General features: G+C 40.5%; 1 protein-coding gene across 4 annotated transcripts in view; it reads left to right on the top strand.

Annotated features, from left to right (window-relative positions):
* The window catches only part of camk1da (calcium/calmodulin-dependent protein kinase 1Da), a 47,659-nt gene that overhangs the window by 25,945 nt on the left and 6,687 nt on the right, over window positions 1–15,027 (top strand). The window contains exons 7-15 of one of the 4 annotated variants that reach the window (XR_015864111.1): window positions 949–1,024; window positions 5,181–5,293; window positions 5,359–5,437; window positions 5,534–5,621; window positions 5,687–5,897; window positions 8,344–8,650; window positions 9,384–9,533; window positions 14,259–14,323; window positions 14,410–14,513. Coding sequence is in view for 1 of the 4 variants with exons in the window: in XM_088405843.1 (XP_088261969.1) it covers window positions 949–1,024; window positions 5,181–5,293; window positions 5,359–5,437; window positions 5,534–5,621; window positions 5,687–5,897; window positions 8,344–8,471 (695 nt within the window). In the remaining 3 variants the exon portion in view is untranslated. Of the gene's footprint in view, window positions 1–948; window positions 1,025–5,180; window positions 5,294–5,358; window positions 5,438–5,533; window positions 5,622–5,686; window positions 5,898–8,343; window positions 9,218–9,383; window positions 13,788–14,258; window positions 14,324–14,409; window positions 14,514–15,027 lie in introns of those variants that run through there. The other 3 variants (XR_015864112.1, XR_015864110.1, XM_088405843.1) reach the window with 3 other exon arrangements.

Here is a 15,027-nt window from a genome sequence, read left to right as displayed (position 1 = left end):
TCATCAAGTCTCCTTGGGCCTCCTGCAGACGTTTATTTGCTCATATGCTTGTAACTATAATTCAAAAGTCAATAAAGCCAAAACCCACCAAGCCAGAACTTAATGATAAAGAGCAGAGTGCAAAATATTTGCGTCATTGCCAAGCTAATGTTTTGAAGATTCGGTTTCTTCCAGTAACACAATCTCATCTCATTACTGTGCAAATGATGTCCTTAATGCTCCATTGAGAGTGCCCTTAAGCATTGAGAATAACTCTTCTTCACTTGAGCACTGCAAGGACCTTCAACAAGTCTCATCATTCGTTGTTATTGGGCCTTCTGTTAAGATTGAAACGTAGCTAATTTGTATACGGTACATAAACTTAATAATGCCCTCCTCGTGCTAATTTTACATTCTAAACTAGAACCAGACGTAATGACCTCACATGTTGGAATCCAACTAAAAGCAGCAGACATTCACAAGATCACAATGAGTCATGGGTGGAACTAAAACAAATTTTCTCTCATTCAGCTAATGTGTGCAAGCGTTTCACACTCAAGTTGAATGGAATTCATTATGGTTCAGCCCAAATAAAGTTTTGCTGTTCTAGTAGGCTTTTCCTGAAGGCGCCTAGCAAAGTTAATACATGGGGAATAGGGGAGCTCCGATGTCCAAAAATATAAACCAAAAATGAATGTCCACTACAGTGGACACAAATGAATGGACTGGCTGGAAGAATCTAAAATAATCCATATGTCCTTCAGAACTTTACTCACCATAAGGGAGCCTGCAGCCTTTAAAACAGCTGCGGTTCCACATTAAAAAAAAAAACTTTCGAGACTTTATCATCACCCTCAAGCACTTGTTTTAATGCTACATAAACAAGCACAAAGCTCCTGTAAAAGGGACTCACCAGTAATTAAGATTTACGTGCCTGACTTACTTACTCATTCTATTGGTCTGTTTTAGCACCAGAAGTTCTTGCACAGAAGCCGTACAGCAAGGCAGTGGACTGCTGGTCCATTGGAGTCATCGCCTATATTCTGTAAGTCGTCGTGTTTTTCAAACTCATTCGGTGCCGTTGACGGCTTTAGTCGTCAAAGATCCGTGTCTACTGGATTGCCGGTGAATGAGAAAAGCGATGTCTTAGCATATAAAAGGTCATTAACTCAATCTCAGACGTTTTTGCGAGTCCATACATTCAAACCCTTGTATTTTTTTTTTACTCCCATAGATTGCTTTAGTTCTTAGTACCAACAATTATCAAAAACTTTATCTCCAGCACATTACCCAAAGTAATCCATTACTTGACTACTTCATTACCTGAGAGAATCGAATACTTTGGTCCTTTGTTACCTAAAGTATTTAATTTCTTTAATAATTACACTGTGGTGGCTAGCACTTCTCTGGAGGCGGCCTTATTTGTTATGGTAAATGCAGCACCTGCAGCACCTCCTGCTGTCCGTGAAGAAAAACAGTCAAAATCTTACACGCTAAGTAATCTTTAAGTAATCAATTATTAGCTTTATCATTTACTTTAGAAAATTGCCTGAAATAATACGTTCCACGAGTATTTCATAACCTCAGTGATTTATTACCTGAGTACTTGATTACCTTCCCTGGAATACTTTACTGCCTTAAGTGATGGATTTCTAATGTAAACGATTGCTAAAGTCAGTCAAGTACTTTTGTATTACTTGAGTGCATAATTACTTTTATACAATAGTTCCTTAAGTAATTGAGTACTTTGGTGCTTTACGACCTAAACTAATCAATAACCTGAGTATATATATTACCCAAAGAAATCTATTACGGTACTATTTCATCACCTAAAGTAATGAATTACGGAAGGGTCTTGATTACCTCAGTATGAAATTACTTTCAGTAATAGAATACTTTAGCACTTGCATCATTCCACGCCAGCCTTTTTTTTCTAGACCCTAATTTGGCCAAACACTTGTAAAAATATATATAATTTAGTACCTGGGATTAACTGTCTGGACTTGTAAAAATATGTCACAGGATTGACCCAAGCAATTGCTTCTATGCCCAATCACTCATGTGTGTGCGACGATGATGATGCTGATGCTAATGATGATGATGTTGCTAGGCACCATCATTCGAACCAGATGCGGCTCAGCACGATGTCCTTATATGGACGTGGAGCCAGACGGATTGCTCTGGTTCTTTTATCATCTGCTGCACTCTTCCCGTGCCAACTCACCTTTGGCCACCTCACACACACACACACACACACACACACACACATGCAGGTGTGTGTGTGTCTGAACAGAAATTGGCTTTGTGTTGCAATAGAGATTTTGTAATTCTTGGAAGTCTTATGTTTACGTCTCCAGTCGGACCCCGTTGTTGCGCCTCTGTGTGTTCTCCGCCCGGCTAGGCTCGGGAGGTCAGAAGGTGGGGGTCGGCGGCGGGTTAATGGGACGAAGAGTGTGAGGGATAGCCTAAAAGAACACACACGGATTTGCGTGTGCACTTGGGCGCGCGTCACAGCGCTCAAAGCCAAAAAGCGGCTCCCCCCCGCTGGCAATTTGCACAATTAGTCAGGCCATTTAGACCTTGTTAGCTTTTAGCTGCTCTTCAGGTGGAAAGATCACATCAGGTAATCCGACAGGATAATCACCTGGGATTTTGCACCTCTCACTGTTACACATAAAAAACACACACACACACACACACACACACACACACATTATTTATTTGAACATTTTTCGGTCAGTTTGAGGTGATCATCAAAAGGAAAAAAAAAAAAAAGAGATTTTTTTCCCCCCCTCTCAGCATGCAGTATCTTTTCTCCTGTTTCCTTCTTAATACTTTCATGCGTGTGTGTGTACGCGGCCGTGTATGTCTACCGATGGGGAACGGCATTTTAATGAGTCTTTAGGAAAATCTCGGTGCAAGCAGAAGTTTTAGTAATGGGGCGCAGATGATGTTTTCTTGGATCGGTATTAATTACAAGGGGAGATTGAAGCAATTTGTCTTCAACACTCCAAATCTCATGTCAGCTTGATGGCAAGGGTGCAAGTGCTGTGAAATCACTCCAAAAGGAGCACTGTGAAAGTGATGAGACAAAGTTAATATTGCAATTAAATGAGCTCTCTATATTAAATAGGGTTGATGCGTTTTGATGATAAAATCTAATTGTTCCCCTCAACATTATCATTGCAATTTAAATATACGATTTATTTTTCAAGATCATCTATTTCCTAGCATGATCAATAAATTCATTTAAACACAAAGTCATAAAATGTTTGGGTTTCGTATCTTCGGCTTCCTCTTTAATGAAGACAAATTAAATCGTTTAATCCCAAGGATGTACTGAATTTATGTGTTTTATAGTCTTGACATTCAATCCCTGCTTACAGTATTTTCTTTTCAAATATTGAAAATGTTATCGTCTCAATTATTATGTGCAGCTCCACTAGTCGAAACCCAACATTATGATTAAAATTGCGTTTGTGAAATATGAATGAAGCAGCAAAATCCATCCATTTTTATACATCTCATTCGGCGGCATTTCACCACTTGCTGTCAACTGAAAATGCCATGGCACTAGTTCAGGGCCAAAGGTCGACTTGCGAACATCACATGACCAAACCAAGCGAGCCATGATTGGTCATTACATGACCCTTGAACAAATGAACACAGACCGAACTCGCCTGCATATTTAGAAATAAGAGCAGCACCACCATATTTTCCGCTTAATGCAGACACACTCAGATTGTTGGAATGCTGCACCAACACAAACATAACATGCCTGTTTGTGTTTACTAGTGGAGAGTGACTCTGATGCCAAGTAAAATAGCAGCTTAAACACAAAATACAGTGGGCCCCCGTGTTACGAAATTAATCCGTTCAGCGGCTACGCTCGTAACTCGAATTGCTCGTATGACAGGCAATCCAAACCTATGTTAATTAGTGAATGCGTGCAACGCGTGCAAAAACCTTAGGTAAAAACATCACGACTTTATACACATATTAAAAATTAGTAACAATCTACTGTACAGTTAAATTAAATAACATAAATATACAAAGGAAAAATGACATTTACCTTTGGGGCGACGTGACTTGAGCTGGGTGGAGGCGGAGGGGAGCAGAGACCAACCCGCAGAATGTATTTATTTATTTTCTTAAACAAGAACATTTTTCAAACTAGAACATATCACCGGCGATTTCCTTCTCTTTAATCCATAATCCTTTTTGTTGTCGAGCGAGGTCCGTCCCCCGGCAAGGAAAGTCTTGCCCTTAGAAGATTGCCGAGCGGTTACGGCCATACTCACGAGCAAGGTTAACTATGGGTGCGCCTCCTTCGTATTTTTTTTATTATCTCCTGCTTCGTTTCTATTGTCATCATCCTCTTACTTCTTCCTTTACCGCCACTTGCAATTTTAGAAGCCAAGACTAACAGATAAAGTTTGCAAAGTCTTCACAACACACCGACCAGCTGTGCCATCAAGCTAGATGAAGGCATTCGGCCAATAGCATATAGACATTTCTGTGATGAACGTGATGCCGGCCAATAGCATATCCGCATCTCCGTGACTGAGACCGGGACTGTGAACTTAATCGACCAATAGCGTATCGGCATATCCGTGACTGACACCGTGACTGAGACAGTGACTGTGACATTGTAAGAGCAATAGCATATCGGCATTACCGTGACATGCGAGAACATTTAGTTATGTTGATGCAGCGAAGTGAAAGATTTAGCACGGACACATTGACCGGCAAGTTGTAGCATGTTGGATTGTTCGTAAGACGAAAGGTTTGTGCGTAAAGGGGGACAAAAAACGCCGCGGTCCACGTTCGTAAGATGAAATGTTCGTAAAAGAGGGAGTTCGTAAACCGGGGGCCCACTGTAAAATACTTTAATATTGTTTTCTTTTGCTTTCTTTTGTTTACTGGGGGATTGCCCCCCAGCTGGCTGGTAAAATAAACTGCAGATGAGCTGCACTGGACGATAAGTTGCAGGGTTCAAATTGTGAGAAAAAATTAGCGGTACCCCAGCGCAATCTGTAACATTGTGGCTAATTCTACCCTGCCGCTTATGTCGTAATTAACCTAATAGAGGTGCTTAACTTGAATGATGTCCGATTGGAGATTCAAGTGTCGTCTCATTTCGGATTTGATGAATTCCCAAATAAGGAGAAGGTGAGCGTGACATAACTATCCGTCCACAGGCTTTGCGGCTATCCTCCCTTTTACGACGAGAACGACTCCAAGCTGTTTGAGCAAATCCTCAAAGCGGACTATGAGTTTGACGCACCGTACTGGGACGACATATCTGATTCCGGTGAGACCCCCCCCACCCCCCCACCCCCATTTTGTAATGATCTCAATGTCATTCTACTTCCCCAGCCAAGGATTTCATCAGCAACCTGATGGAAAAAGATCCCGCCAAGCGGTTCACCTGCGAGCAGGCTCTCCGGCATCCCTGGTGAGCTCCGCGCCGCGACACTGCCCAGGCAGGCTGACATAAAGACGTCAAATCAATGGGCGTATTGATCAGACGCACTATGCGCTTGCCGGTCAGGATCGCCGGGGATACGGCTCTCTGCAAGAACATCCACGAGTCCGTCAGCCGGCAAATTAGAAAAAACTTCGCCAAGAGCAAATGGAGGGTAAACTTGCTTCCTGCGCTCGTTTTGGATTTTTGAGTGGCTCACGCGCCATTTCCTCTCCCTAGCAAGCCTTTAACGCCACCGTGGTGGTTCGTCACATGAGGCGGCTGCAGCTGGGCAGTAGCATGGGGACCAGCATGGACTCCGCCCACCCCTCCGCCAGGCCCGGCGGGCACAAGCCGCCGCAAGCTCCGGGTCAGGCCGACCGCCAGAGCGCCGCCTCGTCCGCCGGCCAGGCTTCTTCTTTTGACAACGTAGCGGCGGCCCGCAAGGAATGTGAGTAGCGTGCAAACAAACAACATACGCTGCTTTCCACTAGTCCCGTTTTAACATTTGAAAGTGCGTCAAACATAAAGACATCACTGAAAAAATGAATTGATGCTCTAAATCTCAGCATTGGTGAAGGTAAATGTTAAAAGCTGACAAAAACAAACCTACTTATACAAAGTGTATAAGTAGTGTGTCTGCGTGTGTGTGTGTGTGTGTGTGCGTGTGTGTGTGTGTGTGTGTGTGTGTGTATATATATATATATATATAGATATATATAGATATATAGATATATATATATATATATATAGATAGATAGATAGATAGATAGATAGATAGATAGATAGATAGATAGATAGATAGATAGATAGATAGATAGATAGATAGATAGATATAAAGAGAGAGAGAGAGAGAGTTACAGTGGACCCCCGTGTTACAGCGACCCTGGCTTATGTTATTTTCATGTTGCGACATGGAATACTGAGTTTTTTCGTCCCCTCTTTATGACATTGTCCCGGTTTTGCAACTGTCATGACCCTAGGGGCTTGGCTGTATTTGTGTTGTTTCTTCTCCATCAGGCGTTTTTAGGTAATTACACTTATTTTCAGTTGATGTCCCTGCAACGCGTCACTACAGCTCTGCTCTTGGTTGGCGTCTCCTCAAAGAGATGCTGGTCTGCTATTGGTCAGCCTCACTTGTTTCAAAATGGCAGAACGGTAAAGCTTTGTTAGATTGTGAGTGGTTACAAAATCATATTTATAGTGCATTTTACTGTTTATTTCAAAGTTGAAAGGGTTAGCCATGGGTCCCAAGATTGCTATTGAAGTAAGCAGATGATTTATTTTGAAACGATGCTGGAGACACTTATAAAGGAATATGGGCATAACAACCGGCAGTCAAAGATAAATAAATCCTTTCTATATTTTTTATTTATGATGTTTTCTGATTGTATCCATGTATATTATATATACGTAGCACTTACTATACAGTGGGCCCCCGTGTTACGACCATAATCCATTCAGCGGCTAGGCTCGTAACTCGAATTGACCAAATGACGGGCAATCCAAACCTATGTTAATTAGTAAATGCGTGCAAAAACCTTAGGTAAAAAAATCACGACTTTATACACATATTAAAAAATAGGAACATAATCTACTGTACAGTTAAATTAAATAACATAAATATACAAAGGAAAAATGACATTTACCTTTGGGGCGACGTGACTTGAGTTGGTTGTGGGTGGAGGCGGCGGGGAGCAGAGACGAACCCGCAGAATAGTTTTTTTTTTCTTAAACGAGAACTTTTTTCAAAGGAGGACCTATCACCGACGATTTCCTTCTCTTTAATCCATAATACAAGAAGCCTGTCCATTTTGTTGTCGACCGAGGTCCGTCCCCTGGCAAGGAAAGTCTTGCCCTTAGAAGATTGCCGAGCAGTTACGGCCATACTCACTAGCAAGGTTAACTATGTGTGCGCCTCCTTCATACTTTTTTATTATCTCCTGCTTGGTTTTTATTGTCATCATCCTCTTACTTCTTCCTTTACCGCCACTTGCAATTTTAGAAGCCATGTCTTACAGATAAAAGTTTGCAAAGTCTTCACAACACACCGACCAGCTCGTGCCATCAAGCTAGATGAGGGCGTTCGGCCAATAGCATATCGGCATTTCTGTGATTGACGTGACGCCGGCCAATAGCATATCCGGATCTCCGCGTCTGCTTTAATCGACCAATAGCATATCGGCATTTCCGTGACATGCGAAAAAAGTTGTTTTTTTTTGATGCAGCAAAGCGAAAAAAATAATGCGGCACTGACCGGCATGTTGGATGGTTCGTAAGACGAAAGGTTTGTGCGTAAGAGGGGGACAAAAAAATGCCGCGGTCCTCGTCGGAAGATGAAAAATACGTAAGACGGGGTTTGTTAACCGGGGGCCCACTGTACTATTTTGCTACCAATTTTGAATATGTATGTACAATTTTGATGTTTTTACCTGGGGTTCTAAATGCATTAGCTATTTAACGTAGGTTTGGATTGCCCATCATACGACAAATTCACCTTACGAGCTCAACCGCGGAACGGATTCATCTCGTAACACAGATGCCCACTGTATATAATATGAGTAAGGAAATAAGTGTAGCATTAGACTTTGCCAAGAGATTTTGTGGAAATGTGTCTCTCGCTCACACACACACACACATTAATTTTCTGGTTGTCAATTTGGTTTTTTTTTCTCAGATTTATGAATGACCTCAAAACAACGTATGTGCTGTTATGTGTGGCAAGGTAATGCTTCTGTGAAACGTTAAATGAAATGCACAATATTTTTGTTCATCTGAAAGCAAGCGCTCCTTTTTAAGTCTTTTTTTAACCGATGTATTTTGCATTGATCCCTGGAAGGAGAGCAAATTCCAAATTGGTCGTCAGTGATGACAGTGGTGTGACTTGGCTCCTCCAGGTGCTCCCACGCCAGCCACCCCCTGCAGCCTGGCCTCGGCGGCCGCGTCTCCCGCGGCGGGGGGATCGGAGCTGAGCCGAGCGCGCCCCTCGCCGGGGCCCGCCCCCGTGCTTGCTGAGACCAAGTGACGCCAGGTGTCGCGGGGGACAAGCTGGGAGGCTACGGCGCTGTGAGGGACGCCAGGAGAAGATGACGGCCCTCACCCCTCACTTCCCCCCCGCCATGTCTTCTTCCTCCCCCTTTCGGATGGTTCCTCGCCCTGCTCTCGCCAACTGGAATGTTTTCCTTTTCTCATCTTCATTTAAAGGTGGTACGCTTGCTCTTCAACAGGCCGTCATTGTCAAATTTCTCCACGTGGAGATGATGGGCCGCCACTACCTCATGCTAATTAGCAGCTTCTCCCCAAATGCAGTCCTGGCGGTCTCCCATAATCCACTGCTGGCTTAGTGTGTCCCCCCCAGTTGCTTTCACTCATCACTGCTGGTGCTGCACAGCAACTTGACAGTATTTCATTCATCTTGGTAATATGGCACCTTGCAGATCTTTTTCGTCGGGGCTTTTCCTCGCTGTGCGTTCTTAAAGTACCCAGTGACTGTTGACAGAGGAAAAGCGGAGTTTGCGCTCTTTCTATTTTGCACGGCGAGGGTCAACTCACATACTCGGACGTACACTTTGCGCCACCCGCCCATGTTTATCAGACAGGAAGGAGAGATTGTAATGAGCATTATGCTTTTTTTATCCTACTAGTTGCTTTAAAAGAATTCTTTTGATTCATACAGGCGAGTATGAAACACTCAAAATGTACACGACGTGGACTGCAGTATCGAAACATCGATAAATCTCATCGAATAAAATGCCTTTATTACCAATGAAATCAATTGATGCATATTGAATAAATACTAGTAATAGATAGAATAATAGAAGCGTTACAAATAAAATACATTGATATATATATATATATATATATATATATATATATATATATATATATATATATAAAATGAGAGTCCTAGGTGTCCCAATACTTTTGTCCATTTCAGGTTCCATTTTTCAGGCAGGTTGGTGATTTAGCCACGCGCTTTTCTTTGCCTTGGCATTATCCAAATTGGAAAATGGCCCGCCACGCCGCTCTCTATCGAAGCCATGACGTCGCCGCGTGCCGTCAAGTTGAGTCGTGCTCAGGGAAAACGGTATGCTGGCGACCCGCCACTTTCTATTTCACTTCTAGAACGTCTTAATCATTCACTGCCAATGACGGACAAAAACGTTTTTGGTTTTTTTTTGTTATTTTAATCCTGAGTTGGCAGTGAATGAGTTACTGTTCTACCAAGCGCTTCAGTTTAAAAATTTACGATATGAAGGTTTTTGGGGGGGTTTCCATAGCAACCACAGTATTCCAACAACGAGCAGTTTAGGTTTTACCATTCTCAAGTGTTACTGTGCTGAGCTGGCCAGAATTACAGTGGACCCCCGTGTTACAACGTCCCTGACTTATGTTATTTTCATGTTGCGACGTGGAATACTGAATTTTTTCATCCCCTCTTTATGACATTTTCCCGGTTTTGCAACTGTCATGACCCTAGGGGTTTGTCTGTATTTGTGTTGTTTTGTCTCCATCTGCAGGCGCTTTTAGGTAACTACACTTATTTTCAGTTCCCGTCTCTGCAACGCGTCACTACAATTCTGGTCTGCTATTGGTCGGCGTCTCCTCACGGAGATGCTGGTCTGCTATTGGTCAGCCTCACTCATTTCAAAATGGCGGAACGGTAACGCTTTGTTCGATTGCGAGTGGCTACAAAAGCGTATTTATAGTGCATTTTACTGCTTGATTCAAAGTTGAAAGGGTTAGCCATGGGTCCCACGATTGCTAGCGATGTTAAAGAGAGAAGAACGAAGATGATTTATATGGAAACAATGCTGGAGATAACCCTTATTAGGGAATATGGGCATAGCAAGCGCCACTCAAAGGTAAATAAATCCTTTTTTTATTTTTTATTTATGATGTTTTCTGATTGTATACATGTGTGCTATATTCACGTAGCACTTACTATACTATTTTGGTCCCAGTTTTGAATATGTATGTACAATTTTGATGTTTTTACTTGGGGTTCTAATCGTATTAGCTATTTAACTTAGGTTTGGACTGCCCGTCATACAGCCAATTCGCCTTACGTGCCCAACCACGGAACGGATTAATCTCATAACACGGGGGCCCACTGTATACTTATAGACAGCTAGGAAGTTGGTATACTTGGTATGGTTGTTTGGGTAATTGATTGTGCCCGTTTTGTTTTGTTTTTTTTAACGTAAAAGCATATCAGATTGTTATCCGACGCTATCCCTTTATGGTGAATATGTAGCCAAAGACCAGAGTGAGGAATATGATGCGAATTCACACACGAGGCTTCGGCAGAATCACAATTCGATTTTGTATGGTTTCATGTAATGTTTTGTGTCGTTTTGGTAGTTGCCGGTGACATGCTTTGTGATTTGGAGCCACTGCATGGAGGGTAAAGTGTATATTTCCAGAAGCCTCTTTGTCTCATGTACCCCCTGGTCATTTTAACGTCTCCTTAGATGCATGTTGTCTTGGTGAATTGTCTTGATAAAATGTGTGTGTGTGTTTTTTTTTTTTTTTTTTTTTTAATCAAATGTGAGTGTGTCAAAGTATGCGTCGAATCTCCAGAGTTTATTATCGGAAAAAAACATGAGCACCGTTTTTAGGGTTCTGTGTTTTTCTCAGAGGAAACTAAGCGTCATTAAAAAAAAAAAAAAAAAAGTTTATATATAAGGGCTTAATGTGATTATTGACGATTACCCTGTATGCTGTACATATTGAGATGGACTGCTATGCATTTTCAAAATTGAGTTGCAGTATTTTTTTTGGGGGGGGGTGAAAACATTCAGAAATGTACAGTATATTAATTGGAATGTTGTAAAGGGAAAAAGAGTCTTTTTCTATATATATGAAAAAAAATCTCAACCATTATTGATGAATGTGCAGGCAGAGGTGTCGTGCATTTTGACTGAAACATTTCAATGTTTGTGTACATAAACTGTGACTATAAACGACGCTTTTCAAGATATTTACAAATGTTTGGCCGATCGAATGTTTCACTGTTCCAGAACCAACATTTAATGATCTCAGGCTTACTTTTTTTTTGCCACTCTAAAAGAAGAAATCCAAAGCTGTGACAACTCTGAAACACACAAAGTGGCTCTTATTCAACTACCGCATCATCTCAGCATCTTTGTTGCATCAAAATTCTGGAACTTTTTTTTTTTTCTAACACAATGCAGTTTCAGTTCTACAAATGAACATTTATTAACATTTATTAAAATATACATTAGAAATAACTCAAATATGTTACGTACACCCCGCTAGCTCAATAATAATTATTGTGTTTGGTTTTAATGCATTCAATTTTAAAGACAGACATTCAGATATTTTTTCTATTTTTTTCAGGTGTTTGGGTAAAACGGTCAAAAATGACTTCTACTAAATCAAGTATTGAAATAATTATTTTCATTGCTAAAGTATTAATGACCATGTTTTTTTTTTATTTATTAGTTATTAAAGTACGAAAACGAATCAATTGAGTACTTTCATATCAAATCAATATCTAACTGAAATAATTGGTTACCTCAATACTAAAAGTAATGACTTACTAACTCTAGAGTAAGTGATTATTTAATTGCTTGAGGTATTAAGTACCATATTTTCCGCACTATAAGGCGCGCCGGATTATAAGGCGCACCCTCAATTAATGACGTATTTTAAAACTTTTTCAATCACAATATAGTAATACTCAAAGTAATAACAATAATAACTCTAAACTATCAATAGCATAATAACTCAATGTCAATATGAGCAACCTTGTTCAACTGTAAACACACAAAAGAAACAGGTAACGCTTACTTTATCACTTCATTCCCCATCTACCAATCTCAATCGCAATATTGATCCATATATAAGGCGCACCTGATTATAAGGCGCACCATCAGCTTTTTAAAAAAAAAATTGAGGCTTTTCGGTGCGCCTTATAAAGTGCGGAAAATACGGTACTTGATTATCAATTTTAGTACTTTCATAGCTCAATTGATCAATCAAATTTTATTTGTATAGCCCTGAATCACCGAAGCCTCAAAGGCCTTAACAGGTGAAAAGAGGTCACTTCCGAAAAAAGAAGTCATACAGAGACATCTTTTCGGTGTAAGGTACATAACAGCATCCCCTGTCAAAGCTCCCAGAAGGGGAAGGAAAAACTCAAAATCCCCAATTTGGGGAAAATCAGAAACCTTCAGGAGGGACCACAGGTGGGAGGACTCCCCTTCCAGGCCCACAGGTTGAATTGGATGCTGCATGTACCAGATACAGACAAAAAGATACACAATACAGACAAATACAGGTACACAATATAGATTACATATTGTGCTACATAGTACAATGATGATTGGGCAGGAACCTTCCCACAGAAAGTAATCAATAACTAACTCTAAAGTAATAGGTGACATTAGTACTCCAGTGACAAAATAATCAATCGCAAACCCTAAAGTAAGTGATTATTACTTTAGTACTTGAGTAATTACGTATTTTAGCACTTCATTCAGTTTTAGAGCCACCTTTAGCCAAACACCTGAAAGAAAAAAATGAAGAAACGTTACCTGGGATTGAATGCCTGGACGACTCTAAACATATTAATTACGGAATTGAAATTAAAATAACCCTAAAAACACCAATATATGTTTGACACCTACGTACTAAAGTAACGATTAACTCCAGTCCTCTCTATCCTGCATGTTTTCAAACATTCCCTCTACAACACACCTGATTCAAATGATTAGGATCAATTTCAAGCTCATGTCGAGCTTGCTAATAAGCTCATCATTTGAATCAGGTGTGTTGTGAACCCTGGAGGACTGGAGCTTTAGGCCATAAAGTAAATAATTACTGTAATACTTGATTATTTAACATAATCGCTACTTTAAAGTATGTAATGAATTTTAGGAACTTTCAACTAATGAAGGTACTTAGTATTAAAGTACTTGATTAGTGCTTTATTAATTTTTTTTTTAGACATTCCATTAGCCAAACACTTTGACACTTTTGAAAACTATATATATATATATATATATATATATATATATATATATATATATATATATATATATATATATATATACACACACACAGTATATATGAATGGGACTGAATGTCTGTACACTTAAAAATGTAAATAATACGTTTTTGGATTTGAATGAGACCAGTGGATACATATCTCCATTCAAGGATAGTTCATTATAAAATGGAGGAAAAAAAGGAATTTAGATCTCATGCCTTCGACAATCATGTGCACATATCAAAGTTACCATGACGACACAGGCTGGATTGTCTTTTGTTCTTTATTTTTTTTCCTGGAATAAATTCCGAATGATCACTTCAACATCTGCTTATTGTGTTTGTTTGTTTCGCATGCGTTTTCAGGTCTGGTATTCTAATTGTGCTTTTTTTTTTTTTTTTTTTTTTTTTCACCAGTGGGTTTGAGTCTGTAAGTTCACCATCACTATGTCAGATAGAGCGTAGAAGGTATTTGGTGTAAAACAGATGTTGAGCAGACAAAAGACAGATGCTACAAACTCTCGAGGCGATTGTGACCTTTTTTGGCTCAAATCGGGATTGTGTATTAGAAACCTGCAAACAGTCTTCGTTACCGCTAAATTTTTCACCTGTCGCCTATTTAATTTAATAGCTGACTTTTCAACGTAAATTGAACTGAAAACTTGAGACCCATCCCTCCATATGTTTTCCCTCTCAAGCTAATTCTCAATTGTTCTGGTGCTTCTGATGGCTTGATATCTCTGAATGATTTACAAAGGCCTGTAAATCTTCCAGATTTTTTTTTTTCTTCCTGCAGGTTAACCTCTGAAGAAATAAGATCCGTTTTCCCTCCTGAGATGCGGAGGAGGACCTTCACGTAAGGTAGCATGTTGTCATTTTCTGCATGAATGCTTCGAAAATATCGCGCGTGAATTGAATCCGCGAGAGCAATTCCGCTCCCCATCCAGGCGGAATTAGACGAAGATTTGGATGGCGTCCCGCCGTTTTTGCCCCTCGCAAACACATTCCAGTCATCTGATGAAGCAGACACGCACACCATTCCTCTCCGCAGGTACTCCACACATTACAAACCATCCTTTGACCTACAATGATCCTAAAATGTAGGGCAGGGTGAAAAATTTGGAGTTCACGAGGTGTCTTGACCAGAAAATTGACACGGGTTGAATTATGGCAACTCCAGAGCGCCCCCGCCCTTAAAAAAGTGAAATACATCTGCAGATTTGCACAAATTTTTCTATTAGCGGTCTCCACATTTTTTCATTTGGACGCCACACTCACAAAATGATTTTTCACTAAGCGGTCCCCTCTCATTGGCTCATTCCCTTAAATGCCGCGGACCGCTGGGAAAAAGATGACGGGCCGGAACTGGCCCCTGGACTGTAGTTTGGATAGCACTCATATAGCAGCTTCATCTCTGGATAGATCAAAACCAATCAAAACACTCATGTTGATCCAGGGTTAGGGTTAAGGGTTAGGAAAATTAAGTTAGGGTTAGGGAAAATTTGAAATGTCAAAAATATTCACATTCCATCTAGATTACTAGATATGAGCGTGATTTTTTTTTT

Source organism: Hippichthys cyanospilos, chromosome 22 (genome assembly GCF_059441005.1).
Source record: "Hippichthys cyanospilos isolate Australia breed blue-spotted pipefish chromosome 22, RoL_Hcya_1.0, whole genome shotgun sequence".
Classification (NCBI taxonomy): Eukaryota; Metazoa; Chordata; class Actinopteri; order Syngnathiformes; family Syngnathidae; genus Hippichthys; species Hippichthys cyanospilos.
Note: the sequence above shows the minus strand (reverse complement) of the source record. Positions and strands in the feature narration are given on the sequence as shown.